At 35.5% G+C, this 16498-nt stretch overlaps 1 protein-coding gene across 1 annotated transcript; it reads left to right on the forward strand.

The window, feature by feature from the left end:
- Positions 1–41: 41 nt before the first annotated feature.
- LOC111410235 (beta-glucosidase 12-like) lies at positions 42–9269 on the forward strand. Its single transcript, XM_023040496.1, has 8 exons — positions 42–222; positions 574–829; positions 7300–7415; positions 7743–7960; positions 8105–8136; positions 8288–8390; positions 8486–8585; positions 8964–9269. The coding sequence occupies exons 1-8, from the start codon at positions 122–124 to the stop codon at positions 9127–9129; spliced, it is 1092 nt and encodes a 363-aa protein (XP_022896264.1). The 5' UTR covers positions 42–121; the 3' UTR covers positions 9130–9269.
- Positions 9270–16498: the final 7229 nt, after the last annotated feature.

The following is a 16498-nucleotide window of genomic DNA, read 5'->3' on the forward strand; positions in this document are numbered from 1 at the left end:
CCCCCCCCCCTCTCTCTCTCTCTCTCTCTCTCTCTCTCTCTCTCTCTCTCACTCACACACACACACTCACTCACTCATTCTCTCTCTCTGCTCTAAATTATATACTTAATGAGTTTCATATATGAAATGGATAGGCATACAACCTTTCGCCACAATATATCATTGGGATCTTCCTCAAGCCCTGGAAGATGAGTATGGTGGCTTTCTAAGTCCTCGTGTTGTGTAAGTAATCAAATTCTATGTACTCGTTGAGTGGACTTCAAAATCAAGATTACCCTAAACGCTTAAAATAGATTACTATTTATCTACTAATGAGATAAATTGAAATTTTGATACTGTCAAAAGTCTAAGCAAAATTAGGACTTTACTATCCGAGTTCATCAAGATCTCCACAAAAATTATTGATTGAAATTTAAATTTTGAAATAGACAGTCCACTTGTTGACATCATGTCAAACAACAAAACAATCTTAGTGTTTTTCGAATATATAAACCTATATCAAGTGTTAGTCACATCGTATATTTGAACAAGAGAATCATTAAAATTGATTCTAATTTTTTCTTTTCCCGGCAGGGATGATTTTAAAGATTTTGCAGAGGTTTGTTTCAAAGAATTTGGTGATAGGGTTAAGTATTGGTCGACCATGAATGAGCCATATATATTCATAGTAAATGGTTATGACTCGGGTGCAATGGCTCCTGGACGTTGTTCTTCTTGGATGAACAATGACTGTCCTGTCGGCAACTCCGCCACAGAGCCTTACATTGTTGCTCACATCATGCTCCTTTGCCATGCCCAAACAGTCAAATTATACAGGCAAAAGTACAAGGTATGTACAAAATTTATGTTTATAGGGCTTGTTTGATCCCCATTTTTCCAAAAAATATATTTTGTAATAGTGCTATGATGGAGCATGTACGATTAAAAAATAAAGAAAAGTTCTAAATTTACGTGTAATATTATTTTATGAAAACATATGTGACTCCGGGTAGGATAGTAATTATCCTATTGGCTTGTTGTAGTAGATGATTTGCAAGAAAGAAACGAAAGAAAAACGTCCAAAAACCAAAGAAAATACTCTGAAATCAACTCAATATTATTAATAATGCAAAATGACCAAAATTAACCCACAAGTCGGATTAAATGGCTGCAAAATACGAAATTATAGAAAAATTACAAAAAATAGCAAAATCCCAAAATTACACCAGAATAAAATATTAAGTAAAAGAAGTAAGTTGCCAAAATTTTGGCTCAATTCAAGTTTTCTAACATATGAAAAAAGGGAAACGAAATATTACTATAAATAGCAAAAAATAACTAAAAATTGAATTTTGGAAAGGAAAACAGCGGATTTTGGGCTCGAAATTGATGCCCACCAAGCATAGGTGGGTGGCCACGACGTGCGTGCCGAAGAGAGCTTTCCAGATTAGGGTTATAATAGCGATTCTAATAACCGTAGCCAAAGTTATGGTCAAATTACCAAAAACGTGTCAAATTCCCCAAATTAAGGAAATTATTGCGATTCACTTCCCATCTTTGTGCCGATCCACAATCTTATGGTATCTCAGCGCCATCATCATGTTATCTGACAAATCAGCATCACTCGACTCGAATCCTCCTGCATCAGTTGCCCCGGGTTGGAAAGAACTCGCACTCGAGTTCACAGTAGTTTCATCGGATTCCACAAAACAAGGGCTTAGGTGTTTCACATTAAAGATGTCAGAGGTCTTCAAATGGCTAGGGAGGCGCAACTTGTAAGCATTATCATTGATCTTCTGCAGCACTTCACAAGGTCCAATCTTCTGCTTATTTAGCTTATTGTACTCCCCAGCTGGAAAATGATCACGAGTTAATACTGCCCAAACAACACCTGGCGTTGATGACTATCTGCTTGAGCCTTGTACTTAGTATTATTATCCTGTATGGACAGCTTCACCTGCTCATAGATACCCCGAAGATGCTCAGCCATCTCAGCTTGTTATTGAAGCGACCCACACGTGGAATTGAAGTCAAATCAGGTACCCCGGATGGGTTCCGACCATAGACAATTTCGAAAGGACTCAATCCGATGGTTCTATTCCTCGACCGATTATAAGCAAACTTTGCTTGAGGTAATGCCAAATCACATTGCTTCGGTTTATTCCCTACCAAGCTTCTCAAAAGATTTCCCAAACTTCGATTCACCACCTCGATCTGACCATCTGTTTGGGGATGGTATGCACTGTTAAAATTCAACTTCGTTCCAAGTTTCTTCCATAAACTCCTCCAGAAATGACTCATAAACTTAGTGTCACGGTCAAAAGTAATTGACCGTGGAACACCATGTAAATGCACAATCTCTCTAAAATAAAGATGAGCAATCCGATTAGCATCTATTGTCTGCTGGCAAGCCACAAAATGAGTCATCTTTGAAAATTTATCAATCGCAACAAGAATGGAATCCATCGTCCTCTGTGTACGAGGTAAGCCTAAGACAAAATCTATGCTGACATCAAACTAAGGAGCTTCAGGTACGGGTAACGGCGTGTACAATTCAGCATTAGTAAGAGCTCCTTTAGACTGCTGACATACATAACACCGCTCCACATAATGCGCCACATCACTACTCAACTTGGGCCAGTAGTAATCAGAAGAGACCAATGCCAATGTCTTGTCTCGCCCAAAAATGTCTTTCGTTATGAAGTTCACTAATTATTTGCTGCCTTAGTGAACAATCCGGAATGCATAACTGCAATCCACGAAACAAGTAACCATTATGTAAAACAAAATCTTGTCGGTGATTATCACTTACCTCCCAAATTATCTTCCCAAATGAAGGATCTGCAACATACATATCAAGAAATGCCTCGAATCTGACAATCTTGGTGCTCATGGTGGTGAGGAGTAATGTACGATGGCTTAATGGATTTGCTACTCTATTCAAATTCCCTGCTTGATGCCTTGTAAACTTCTGCAAGTACGCCACCCACTTTGCATGTCGCCTGCTCAGCTTGTGCTGACTATTGATGTACTTTAAGGCCTCATGATCAGTAACAATGATGAACTCCCTCTGTACTAGGTAATGACGCCAATGCTTCAAAGTCTGAACTATGACATAGAACTCCAGGTCATAAGTGGAATAATTTTTCTTCGATCCCGACAGCTTCTCACTGAAAAGGGCTACTGGACGCCCTCCTGACTCAGAACACCACCAATACCAACTCCAGACGCATCACAATTTACCTCGAACACCTTCTCAAAGTCCGAAAGTGCTAAGACTGGGGCCTCCGTCATCTTCTGCTTAACCAACTGAAAGCTAGCCTCCGCCTCCTCGGTCCATTGAAAATCACGCCCTTTAAGGCACTCTGTGATAGGAGCAATCAAGGTACTGAAGTTTCTGATGAACCGACGACAAAAGAATGCCAATCCATGGAAACTCCTGACATTGTGTAAAGTTTTTGGCTTGGGCCAATTCAAAACTGCCTCAATTTTTGATTGATCTGCATGAACACCATCAGTAGACACAACAAAACCCAAAAAAGTTACAGAAATTGTGAAGAAAGAACATTTATTCTGATTGATGAATAAGCGCTTCATCCTCATTACATCAAAGACAGCACGAAGATGATTAAAATGTGACTCCCATGTTGGACTATAAATAAGATTGTCGTCAAAATAGACTACCACAAACTTTCCCATGAAAGGCCGTAAAACCTGATACATAAACCTCATAAAAGTGCTGGGTATGTTGGATAGTCCAAAGGGCATGACCATTCACTCGTACAATCCATGCTGAGTCTTGAACGCGGTCGTCCACTTCTCTCTAGGCCTGATTCTGATTTGGTGGTATCTGCTTTTAAGGTCAATTTTTTAAAAGAATTTAGAACCAGACAATTGATCCAACATGTCGTCCAGGTGGGGAATTGGAAACCTGTACTTCATTGTAATCCTGTTAATTGTCCTGCTGTCAACACACATACGCCACGACCCATTTTTCTTCGGCACTAATAGAGCAGGAACTACACAAGGACTCATACTCTCATGAATGTAGCCCCTTTCCAATAATTCTACCACTTGTCGTTGCAACTCTTCAGCTTCCTTGGGACTGAGGCGATATGCTGATCGATTTGGTAGACTCGACCCCGAAATAAGGTCGATCTGATGTTGAATGTTCCTCATAGGTGGTAATTCTGGAGGAAGATCATCCGGCATCAAGTCAGAAAACTCCATCAATAGTTGTTGCACTTCTGCTGGTAATTCTGAATCCACATTCGCTACACTATTTTCACGAGTCATTAAAGTATAAACTATTTTTTCACGCCCAACCTCAACCAAGAACCTGGACATAGAAAGTAGATTGGTGTTATTAACTACCGGGGCAAGGATGTTTTCTTCCCTGCGAGGCGCCAAAATAATCTTCTTCCCTTTGATGCTAAGAGAATAAGTATTCTTCCGCCCATCATGGATAACGCTATGATCATATTGCCAAGGTCATCCCAACAAATATGACATACGTCCATTGATACCACATCACACCAAGTATTATCAAAATATTTTTTTCCAATTGAAAAAGACATTAAGCACCGTTTTTCTACTGTTACCTCACTGCCTTTCAGTCAAGACAATTTGTATGGTTTGAGATGACGATCCATCTTCAGTTGCAGTTTCTCGATAGCCTCCTCAAACACTACATTCTCACAATTGCCACTATCAATTATCAGCTTGCAGAATCTATCAACAACTGTGTAAGTTGTGTGGAAAACGTTGGTCATCAACCAATCATCCCTTGAATCGCCCTTGGGAGTCAGCAGGCTCTTTCGAACAACCAGGGTCTCCTGGCCATCTCCATATAGCACGTCCTCATCTTCACCATCATCATACACAGGCTCTCCAACTTCCTCGAACTTCTCTATCCTATCCTCCTCAATTAGAAAATTTTTAATCTTCTAACCAGCAGGCTTCCTGCAATTAGTCGCCCTATGCCCCTATTCACCACACCTGAAACACTTAATACTTGAGCTGGAATTGTCCTGTTGTGGCTGATAAGCAGGACGAGATTCTTGAAGGCGAACTGGCTGACTACCTTCACCTATGACCATTGGCCTCCTACTCTGCTATTTCTACACTGCAATCGCTCACTGATATGCCTCAGAAACGTCCACAATGAATGAAGGCTAAGAACATCCTGCAGGACCGGCCTTAATCCCTCCAAATACCGTGCTACCATCTGCTTCTCCGTCTCAGATAAATCATTCTGAGCCACTAGCTGATAGAATTCCTCAGTATAATCATTGACTGATCTTGCGCCTTACCTCAGTGAATGGAGTCTCTGAAACAAGATTTGAGTATAGCCGAAAGGGAGGAAGTGCCCTTTCATCATCTTCTTCATCTTCTCCCAGTCAGTAATTCTAGATTTCCCCTGTCGCTCCCATGAACGCTTCAATTGTTCCCACCATGCAGATGCTCTACCTTTGAGTTTGATGGCGACCAGTTTTACGTTGACACAATCTGGAACCTCCTTATATTCAAAAATCCACTCCACTTCATTCAGCCAATCAATAAATCCTTCAACCTGCAACGTACCAGAAAACTCGGGCAGATCCACTTTGAAACAAAGATCCACATGACGATCCTCCCGTCCACGATGCTCCCAAACTCAAGCACGATGGTGATAGAGGTTTTCGAAACTGGTATCGGAATCCTGACCCTCCACATCATGATTACCAAACTCCTGCTCAGCCAAACGTTGGGTTAACTCTGCAATTTGTCTCTGTAAATCTTCAATCGTCACATCCTGAATATTACGATCACAGTGTGGGACTTTCTCAATCAGAACCCGCCCTTGACGACCACGACCACGTCCACCAACCATTATAACTGATGGAATTTATCTCCCAAGAAGATGCTGACGCTCTGATACCAACTGACGTTGGGTAGGATAGTGATTATCCTATTAACTTGTTATAGCAGATGATTCGCAAGAAAGAAACAAAAGAAAAACACCCAAAAATCAGAGAAAATACTCTGAAATCAACTCAATATTATTAATAATGCAGAATGACCAAAATTAACCCACAAGCCAGGTTAAATAGCTGCAAAATATGAAATTATAGGAAAATTGCCAAAAATGGCAAAATCTCGAAACTACACCAGAATAAAATATTAAGTAAAAGAAGTAGGTTGCAAAAAATTTGGCTCAATTCGAGTTTTCTAACATATAGAAAAAGGAAAATGAAATATTACCATAAATAGCAAAAAATAACTAAAAATTGAATTTCAGAAAGAAAAACAGTGAATTTTGGGTTTGAAATTGACGTCCACCGAGCATAAGTGGGTGGCCACGACGTGCGCGCCGACGAGAGCTTTTCGGATTAGGGTCATAATAGCGATTCTGATAACCGTAGCCAAAGTTATGGCCAAATTACCAAAAACGTGTCAAATTTCCCCAATTAAGGAAATAATTGCGATTCACTTCCTATCTTTGCGCCGATCCGTCATCTCATGGTATCTCAGTGCCATCATCGTGTTATCTGACAAATCAGTATCATTCGACTCGGATCCTCCTGCATCAATGTGTGATTGAAAGAGGGTTAAATCACTATTGAAAATCGTATTTTGAAAAAAAAAAAAAAAAAAAAAAAAAAGGGCCAAAACCAATTTAAAAATAATTTTTTAAAAAAAAAAAAAAAAAAAAAAAAAAAAGGGCTAAGTTTGAAGTAAAAAAGGTGAAAGTTCTACAAGCTACTACAGTGAAAGCTTCAGAGAGTCACATTCCCTCCCTTGTGTATTTATGCACGAGAAACGGAAATAATGACAATGGCACGTTGATTAACTCTTTTGCATAGCTTAAGAGGATGTGTTTTAATAACCGAAGAACTTAGTAATTCAAATATTCTCCTCTTTACTCCTCTCTCTGTCAAATATTTGTTACAATATAGAAATATAGACACATAGTTGAATGGAATTTGAGGTTTGAGCACTAGACAAACCACGGGTAGACCCTTTCAAGAAAAACTGGGGCAACCTCCTAAAAGCTCGTGACTAACCCAACTCTAAATGTTAACCTAATCCTACTTGTGCCAATAAAGACTCCTCTATAATTTGTGTAGCATGTAATACTAGACTTGTCACGACTATGACAAAAAAAATAAATTGTTTTCTATGTTATTTCAGTGCTATAAAAATCATTTTACTAAACAAACCATAAATATGTTCATTTGTATTTACATTTTTTGGATCAATATTTAATTACTTGTACATATCACATATGCACAAGTATCTACTAGTAGTTATGTAATATTATTGATGTTACATATATAGCTGCACCAGAAAGGCGAAATTGGCATAGCTCTTGTGTCTCACTGGTTTGTGCCATACTCGAAAAGCCAAGCTGATAAGAAAGCAGCTCAACGAGCCCTTGATTTTATGTATGGATGGTAAGTACAATGTTAAAAATTGAAGCTAGATAAACGCTAACACTATGTTTGTTAAGGAGTTCAAAAGTACTCAATGGTATAAACAAAGAAAGAACTAAATTTTATTTGCGACACTATGTAGTCCTACTCAATATTCTATTGAAGATAAAATGACGAGTCCCTATTCTTTAATATTGTCCAACAATAACCCTGACCTCCTTCCCAGAGAACGTTCTCTTGCCATATAAATAATAGGTTCTATTGTGGACAGGAAATCAATTTCATGACAGCAATATTGTATTCTTGGTAAACTCTTAATAATATGAATATTCTTATGATGTTTTGAAGGTTTTTGGAGCCATTAACATATGGAGATTATCCAAAAAGCATGCGCGATCTTGTTGGAAAACGCTTACCAAAGTTCACACTCGAAGAAGCTATGATGTTGAAGGGCTCCTTTGATTTTTTGGGACTCAATTACTATACTGCAAATTTTGCTGCTGATCTTCGTTCTTCCAATACTGTTAACAAGAGCTTCTCAACAGATTCTCAAACTAAGCTTACAAGTAAGCTTATAGATTACCAAAAAATAAAAATGCTAATCACTATTATCAAGTTTATTTTCTCAAGATATTCATTATAATATGGAATATATTTCAATTTCGTACATAACATTTCACCTTGTACTTCCATTTCCTCCTATTTTGCAGCTAAGAGAAATGGAAAATTCATTGGTGATCCGGTATGCTACTTTAATAAATTTTATGAGAAAATTATGACAAGTACCCGTAATTTGATTGATATTTTTTAAAAATTTTGTACCAATTATCAGACTAACGTGACAAAAAACTGATCTCATTATGTTTTTATGATTTATTCTAACTAATAAACAGACAGATGTAAGTATCTTTTATGTGTATCCAAGAGGGCTTAGAGATGTTCTTGTCTACACCAAGCAAAAGTACAAAAATCCAACTATTTATATCACAGAATGTGGTGAGAGAAATATTTACTGACTCAATATTTGAATTTTTTTCAATGTCATTTTTCATAGCCTTTATGTGATTCTAAATATTTGGAATTACTGTTAGGAATGGGCGATGCTATTGATTCAGTAAAGCAAGGGACCAATGATCCAAAAAGGATAAATTTTTACCGCCGTCATCTTTTAGCCGTTAAGCAAGCTATTACGTAAGTATATTTTTACCTTTCATCTTTGAGTTTACCAATTAATTTGCATGCGTACGGGAAATTTATACACAATAAATTTGATATATTAGAATTGATAAAATTAAACAAGATAATTAATTACTTTTCACAAATTTATTTTCTATAATTGTCTTCAATTCAGCAAATAAAACATATTCAAAGAATTTAAATACACATTGGTGCAATGGCACATTCATTAATTGTTTAATGGAAATCTAATGATTATCTCTAACAAAGCAAAAGTTAAACCAAATCAGATATAAATTATTTAAACTGACCAAGTTGTTTCAACTTTTCTTTTCTTTAATGTAGCTGGTCTCAAATGAAAGAATGATAATTTATACTGTGATCCTTTTGTAGGGATAAGGTTGACGTGAAGGGCTTCTTCCCATGGTCATTTTTAGATAATTTTGAATGGGGTTCTGGATACACTCAAAAGTTTGGTTTAGTTTACGTGGATCGCTCAGATGGACTAAGAAGATATCTCAAGAATTCAGCCCTTTGGCTCAAGAAATTCCTTCAGTAGTTCAACTACGATTGTATGTTTCAAAAATATCTTTTAATTGATATTCTGAAAATAAAGACGTCATGAGCCCCATCATGTTGAATTGTGAAATGAAATAATCGTATTAAGTATAGATAAGTTATCTTCAAAATTTTCTGCAATTTTGATCCTAGAAATGATAAAATTTGAGAGGCACAAAGAGGTGCTTTAAGACTCGAAAAGTGAAATATGGAAGGATTGACAATACCGGAAGCATGAAGGTTTTTGGGCAGCTGCTATGGTAATTTTAGTTATGCTCTAAAAAAGTTTACATAAATGATAGGATTGTAGTTACTTGCCTCTTGTTCCTTATGTTAAATGTATACTTTCATGGAGGTAAGGAAATTGTTCAAGTGTGATCCCAATTCCCTTGGATATTGATAATTTGGTTGACGAGATGTTGAAGAAGTTTAAAGATGGATCAAGTACAAAAAAGCGTCGTATTTAACCTCGCTATGCACCCATCTCTCGCTCAAGTACTCAAAATAGAGAGCTCACCGTTCAATGCCCATAAGGCCACTGCTAGAGCACAGATGTTTATTCGGGCTATCCTGTTTTTCGATTTTGATGAATTCTTCCATTTAAAACACTATAACTAGTATTATATATATACTCCACGACTCGTTTGCTCTTCTAGTTATTAAAATCGAATCGGACAAATCAATCCGTATGGTGCTTCTGTTTGAGCTTATTAATTGGACAAGTAAACAAAGGAATCGATCAATAACTAGGTACCACTCAAAATGTATCCGAGCCAGATGGGTTTAAGAGGAATTGGACTCAATTCAATATTTGAATCGGATGGTTACCAAAGTACAATGTCAAATTTTTATCAATTTGCAAAGGGACTAATTCGAACCTTGGCTTCTTACCTGAAATTTCGGGTCCTTGATCATTTTGGAAATTGGTGAACCTTTATAATGTGATCCTATATGTGTGTGTGTATTATGGTTAACAAAGGGCAATTAATCTTCTATTTGTAGTGGCAGTGATTTGAACCCTAATGTTCAAGGTTAAATTTCACTTCCTTGACCATTTAGGAAACTGGTAAACCTTTATTATGTAGTGTGATGCAAACATATATATTTAGATTTAGAAAAATTTATTTATTTATTTTTTTGGTTTTAAAAATATATTTTAGTTAAATTATGATCTAACACCCATCGGCTCAACCACCAACTCACCGGTTGAACCACTAATTCAGTGACCCGATGATTTTCTCGGATAGACTACTTAGTCGAATCTAATAATTATGCTTCATATAGTTAGAAAATATCAAAATTTGATTGAGTATCAAATCATGTAATAATCCATATTTTGATATAGTGGAGTTTCCTTCTCACTTCGTGACTTTTTTCATCTTGAGTTTCCATGTAAAATCTTGTGTTCTTGACTTTGGGTTTATTTTTATATTGCCATATTATTTCATTATTCACTAACAAACTAGTATCAGAGCCATGTTGATCTTTTGTTATGGCAACAATGAAATATGACATACCATTATTGGATCGCAACATGAAGTTTTCACTATGGCAAGTAAAGATGCAAGCCGTGTTCAGACAAGTGGGTTTGGTCGATGCCTTGTTAAGGTTTGACGAAATACATTTTACTTGGATATAAGAAGAAAAATAGCAGAGGGATCGAAATTTCCTATCACAAATTTATCTCTATCTTTCGAATCAGATTCTTCAAGATGTTCTTAAGTAGAAAAGTATCGACTACATTGTGGTTGAAACAGGCATAGCTTCGTATGATAAAGAGTTATCTAATAAGTTACACTTGAAGCAGTGCTTGTATTCTCACCACATGACTAAAGATATGTCTATTGAGGATCACTTGACCATTTTAAAGAAATTGTAGCACGTCTTGAGATTATGGAGATTAAATATGAAAAGAAGGTTCTTGGATTGATTTAGTTTTGTTCACTGTTGCTTCCATATAAGAATTTTAGAGGCGCTATTCTCAAAGATCATGATACTCTCAGATTGATGAGGTCTATGATACTTTACTATCAAAGAATATAAAGTATCTTGTAGTTGGATAAGAGGGTTAGGGAACACGCTTGGTTATTTGTAGGATGACTCAAGATAGGAATCTTGGTGGTAATATGAGGGACAGATCAAAGTCTAAACATAGAGAAAAAGTATGTCACTTTGTAAAATGAATGAAAACATTTGAGCTGACTGCTACAAAATTGCATAATAGGAGTAAAACGGTAGTTACTAAAGATAATGGAAAGCAAGATGAAGAAATAGGAGAAGCTAGTGTTATAAAAGATGGTCAAAGTGAAGGAAAGTTTCTGATGATTTTTTAAGGTAATTTCAAACCTCGTGAGAATTGGATTCTTCATTCAGCTTATACACTCCATACGTGTTCCAATCAAGACTAGTTTACAATATATAAAGTGATTTCGAGAGGAATTGTGATTATAAAAAACAATGGGCCTTTAAAATAGCTAAAATTAGATTAGTCAGGATTAAGATGTTTGACGTGGCTATCAGGACAACCAGTGATATGATGCACATTCCAAATCTAAAGAGAAATCTCATAACCTTAGATACCCTTGATTTAAATGGATAAAGGTATACTAGGGAAGGTGGAATTCTGAAGGTCAACAGATGTACTTTTATTACGATGAAAGTTCCACTGTTACAGAGGATGCAGCTATCACCACTTTTTCTTTGTCAGATGAAGAAGTAACTAATTTTGGCATATACGTCTTTGGTATATGAGTGAGAATAGGATGGCTAAATTGAGTAGAAGATCACTTCTTAATGGGCAAAGTACTATAAAGTTGAGTTCTTTGTACATTGTGTTTTTGAAAAATAGAAGAGGGTCAAATTTATTAAAGGGGGTCACAATACAAAGAGAGTACTTGATGCCTTCTAAAAGAAGTGCATATTATTTGTTGACAATAGTTGATGATTTATCTAGAATAGTTCTTAAAATAGAAGAATGTTTTGTTTGCTACCTTCAAAGAGCATAAAACTATGATTGAGAAGAAGATTGAAAAGTAGTAAAACTTCTCTGCACAGATAATGGATTAGAGTTTGTTTGAATGAATTCAATAGTTTCTGCAAGTCAGAAGGTATTTTGAGGCACCTAAAAGTGTGTGGTACTCTACAATAGAATGGTGTGGCGAAACAGATGAATAGGACTTTGATAAAAAAGTTCAACATATGCTTTCAAATGTTGGGTTGCTTAAGAGATTTTGGGTTGAAGCTACGTCTACAACTTTTTCCTTATTAAATTTTCACCCTTAATTGCTATTGAGAAAAGACTCCAGAAGAGGTATGGTCAGGTACTCTTCCAAATTACTCAGATTTGAAAAGAGTTGAGTGCCCTGCGTATGCTAATGTAGATAATGGAAAATTATAGCCAAGGTCTAGAAAATGCATTTTTCTTGGTTATAAATCCAGTGTTAAGGGATATAAACTTTGGTGTCCAAAAATAAATAATGTAGTGATTAGTAGGGATGTTATATTTGATGAACATGCAATGGGTCAAAAGTTCCTCTAAAAGATTTTGGTAATACAACTAGTAAAAACAAAGTACCTAGGTGGAGTTTGGGATCTAAGCTAGAGTCTTCAATTGTCTAGTCTAAAAGTGAAAGAGAGTACCACTTTGACACTCGTAGCGGTATCACAGTATTCGATTACTAAAGATGAACCTAAAAGAGATATTAGACCTCTACATAAGTATGGAGAACTGACTTGGTAGCTTATGCATTAAATATAATTGAAAATATTGATTTCAGTGAAGAGCTTAAACATATACAGAAGCAGTGAGTTTCAATGATTTTGGCAGATGGATGATTGCTATACGGGAGGAGATTGGATCATATTACTAAGTTTATATGTCATATTAGTATGAAATTTACTTAGGTTAATTTTATCTTATTTTAGTTTTGGACTGGTTCCTAAGCAATTGAAAAAGAAAGAATGATCGATTGGCCAATGGATGGAAGTTTGGAGACTCATATGCATTTGAATAAAATTTGAAGGACCAAAATCAAAGAAATTTAACATGGAGGATCAAGATGGAAGAAAGAATGAAGAGAATGGCTAAAAGGAAAATTTTAGAAGTTTTTATAACTGGGCAGCCTTCCAGTTATAAACTAAATGATCTATTTCGTATGCCTGGGTAGTCGCCCCATTTACTATTGGGCACCCACCCTGGCCAATCCGACCTGGAAATTTTGTTTCATTCATAATTCAATCCCAATAAGGAAACTTCCATTTGGCCTATGATATACACGATTTTTAGAGATATTTAGGGACTCTTTGGAGGGATTATAAATACCAACTCTCAAAACATTATTAGGTTGGTGGAGAATCAATCGCAAAAAGAGGCAAAGAACACATCAAGATTTAATTCAAGATTTTTTGGGTGATGAACAACTTTTATATCTTTTGCTTTCTTGTTCACAACATGTTAGGATAGATTTCTTTGTATTAGGATAACGATGAACCTTGTAATTTGAGTTTTTAATCTTTAGTTTTTCATCTTTCACATCAAAAACACATTTTGGATATTGAATGATTTGTATGATTATCTTTCGAACTGAAATCATTGCAAGTGGATGGTTCATTAACAACTAATAAAAGTGGATGTGAGTATGAGTATCGTCCCAAAGAAATTGATTTAGTTCAATTTTTATTATCATGACTTTAACCGAAACAAGAATAATGAGAGTGTTTGTTAAGCTATATATGCAATTATTAATGAATTAACTAAATTAAATGCAAATTATGTTTAATGCAAATCGATGTGTTCTAGTGAATAATAAATGCATTAGGATCACGAATTCTCATGCAATAATCTTTTTTAACCTTAGTTTTTGAGTAATGTTAAACATATTCTCATATATGACCCGACTATATTTTTATGATAGATGTGAACTACAAGAATGCATGAATTTTATGAACACTTAAGGTATATCTATATTCCCTATTGGACCTCATGACGATTTATACCATATCAAGCCTATTTTCCTTCTTTTAAATGCATAAATAAGCAATCGCTATCACTCGAATACTGTACACAATAATTGTGAAGAAAAGAGACTCATGTAAATCTTTCAAAGTCTAAAAACAAATTTTTGATGCCAAATATGTAAAACTAGAGATTAAAAATTCATATTACAAGATTTATCATTCTTCTAGCACAAATAAATCTAGCCTAACATGTTGTAAAGAAGAAAGGAAAAGATATAAAAGTTGTTCATCACCCAAAAATCTTGATGTTCTTGAATCTTTGATGTGTTCTTTGCCTCCTTTTGCAATTAATTCTCCACCTAATTGTGTTTTGAGAATTGTCATTTATAATCCTTCCCAAAAGTTTCAAATGATCTCTAAAAATCATGCATATCATAGGTCAAAAGGAAGTTTCCTCGTTGAATTGAATTTTGAAAAAAAAAAAAAGAATTTTCGGGTTGAATTAGCTTGGACGGGAGCGCAATATAAAATGGGATGGCTACCCAGGTCTATAAAATAGTTCCTATAATCGGGCTTAAGGGTCGGGCAGCCGCCTGGCCTATATAACTAGGTGGCTGCCCAGTTATAAAAACTTTTAAAATTTTCCTTTTTGCCCTTTTCTTCTTTCTTTCTTCCATCTTGGTCCTCCATGTTAAATTACTTTGATTTTTGTCCTTCAACTTTGATTGAAATACATATTAGTTTCCAAGCTTCCATCCATTGGCCAATTGATCCTTCTTTTTTCTCTAATTACTTAGAAACTAGTCCAAAACTCAAACAATATGAGATTACCTAACTTATGTAAAATTTAATACCAAAACGACACAAAAGCTTAGTAACGAGGCCTAAATAAGCACCCAAAAATGCACTTATCAAACACTCCCAAACTAAAATCTTTGTTCGTCCTCAAACAAAACAAAATTCAAGCATAAACCATAATACTACCTAAAACATATCACCAATAACAAACTCAAGATTGACCTGCTTACCGTGTGCCTTAGGTTTGAATTTGAGTAACCCTTTCGCAAGGTCCAAACAATATAAAAAATAATTGTTTTTATTCGATGCTCGACTTAGTGTGTGTGTGATTAGTTAAAATTGAACTCACGCCCATACTAGAACATAACCAATCAAGTGTTGTTGATTCACTCATAATTCCAATCCCGTTGTGGTCAGTTTTTCCTCACAACTCTGGTATAAAATCACCCCCTTATGCTTTTCTCTCCAATCCCAAGGTATTTCTAGCACACGTGAGTTCCAAAAATTCATTATGATGCATTTTTCCACACAAAATGATCATAATTAGAGACTTGTAAACTTAGAAGGGAGATGGTAAGTATTTCTAAAAAAAAAAAAAAAACAGTCAATCTCTAGAGTTCAAGTCTCAAATTCCTTACGGGCACATCTCACTTTTGATAATCTAAATTCTCATTTTCTTTTAACATCTCCTGTGTAAACCTCTCCTAAGCTTTCTAAATGATCCCTATAGCGAGTTTTAGTCCTATAACTCCCAAATCAGATGACTATAGAGCACCAGATTTTTAGATGCCCTTGCAAATTTAATAACTCGAGTAACAAAGGTTACGAGAGAATTAGAAGATTTATCAATTTTTCTTTTGATATGAAATTTTAATTTTTCATTCTTTTGACATCATATATGCAAGATTTCTTTCCATGAAGCTTTCCAAATAATATATGTAGCAAGTTTTAGGCCGATGACTCCTAAATCAGATGACTATAGGGCACTAGATTTTTTAGACCCTAGGAAGCTTAATCACTCAAGTTATAAAGGATGTATGAGATTTGAATTTTAAAAATGGCCAATGCCATTCTAGACTTCTTAACTCAAACTCCTTCAACTAACGATGGGATCCAAGAATTCCAAACTATCAAATTTCTATGAAAATAAGAACTAACCTTCCCACCCCAAACTGATTTTTAGCAGTTTGACTTCTATACTAAAGATTTAGAAATTCACTCAAGTATCAATCAATAACATCTACAGTGAAAAAAGCAATTTGGTTTCTATGCTAATGATTTAGAAATTCACTCAAGCATCGGTCAATAACATCAATAGTTAAATACACATAAACAAGTCATGCCCCAACAAAAGTGATAAGTTATTATGGCTATGTGCTCAAATAATGAAGTCTAGCACGGATAAGTACACAAACAAAGGCACATGTTATGGTGTTGTATGGTAATCTAGCTGAAGCCATACTCAATTCAAACAAATATCATCATAGGCGGTAAGTCATTCAATGCTAACTAAACACTATTTTTTTTTCAAAATTTTCAAATTTTTTTACAGTTATGCAGACCCGATCTACAATTGAAAAATAAATATGTATTACAAGTATCCTAATACTTACCCA

Source organism: Olea europaea, chromosome 15 (assembly GCF_002742605.1).
Source record: "Olea europaea var. sylvestris chromosome 15, O_europaea_v1, whole genome shotgun sequence".
Classification (NCBI taxonomy): domain Eukaryota; kingdom Viridiplantae; phylum Streptophyta; class Magnoliopsida; order Lamiales; family Oleaceae; genus Olea; species Olea europaea.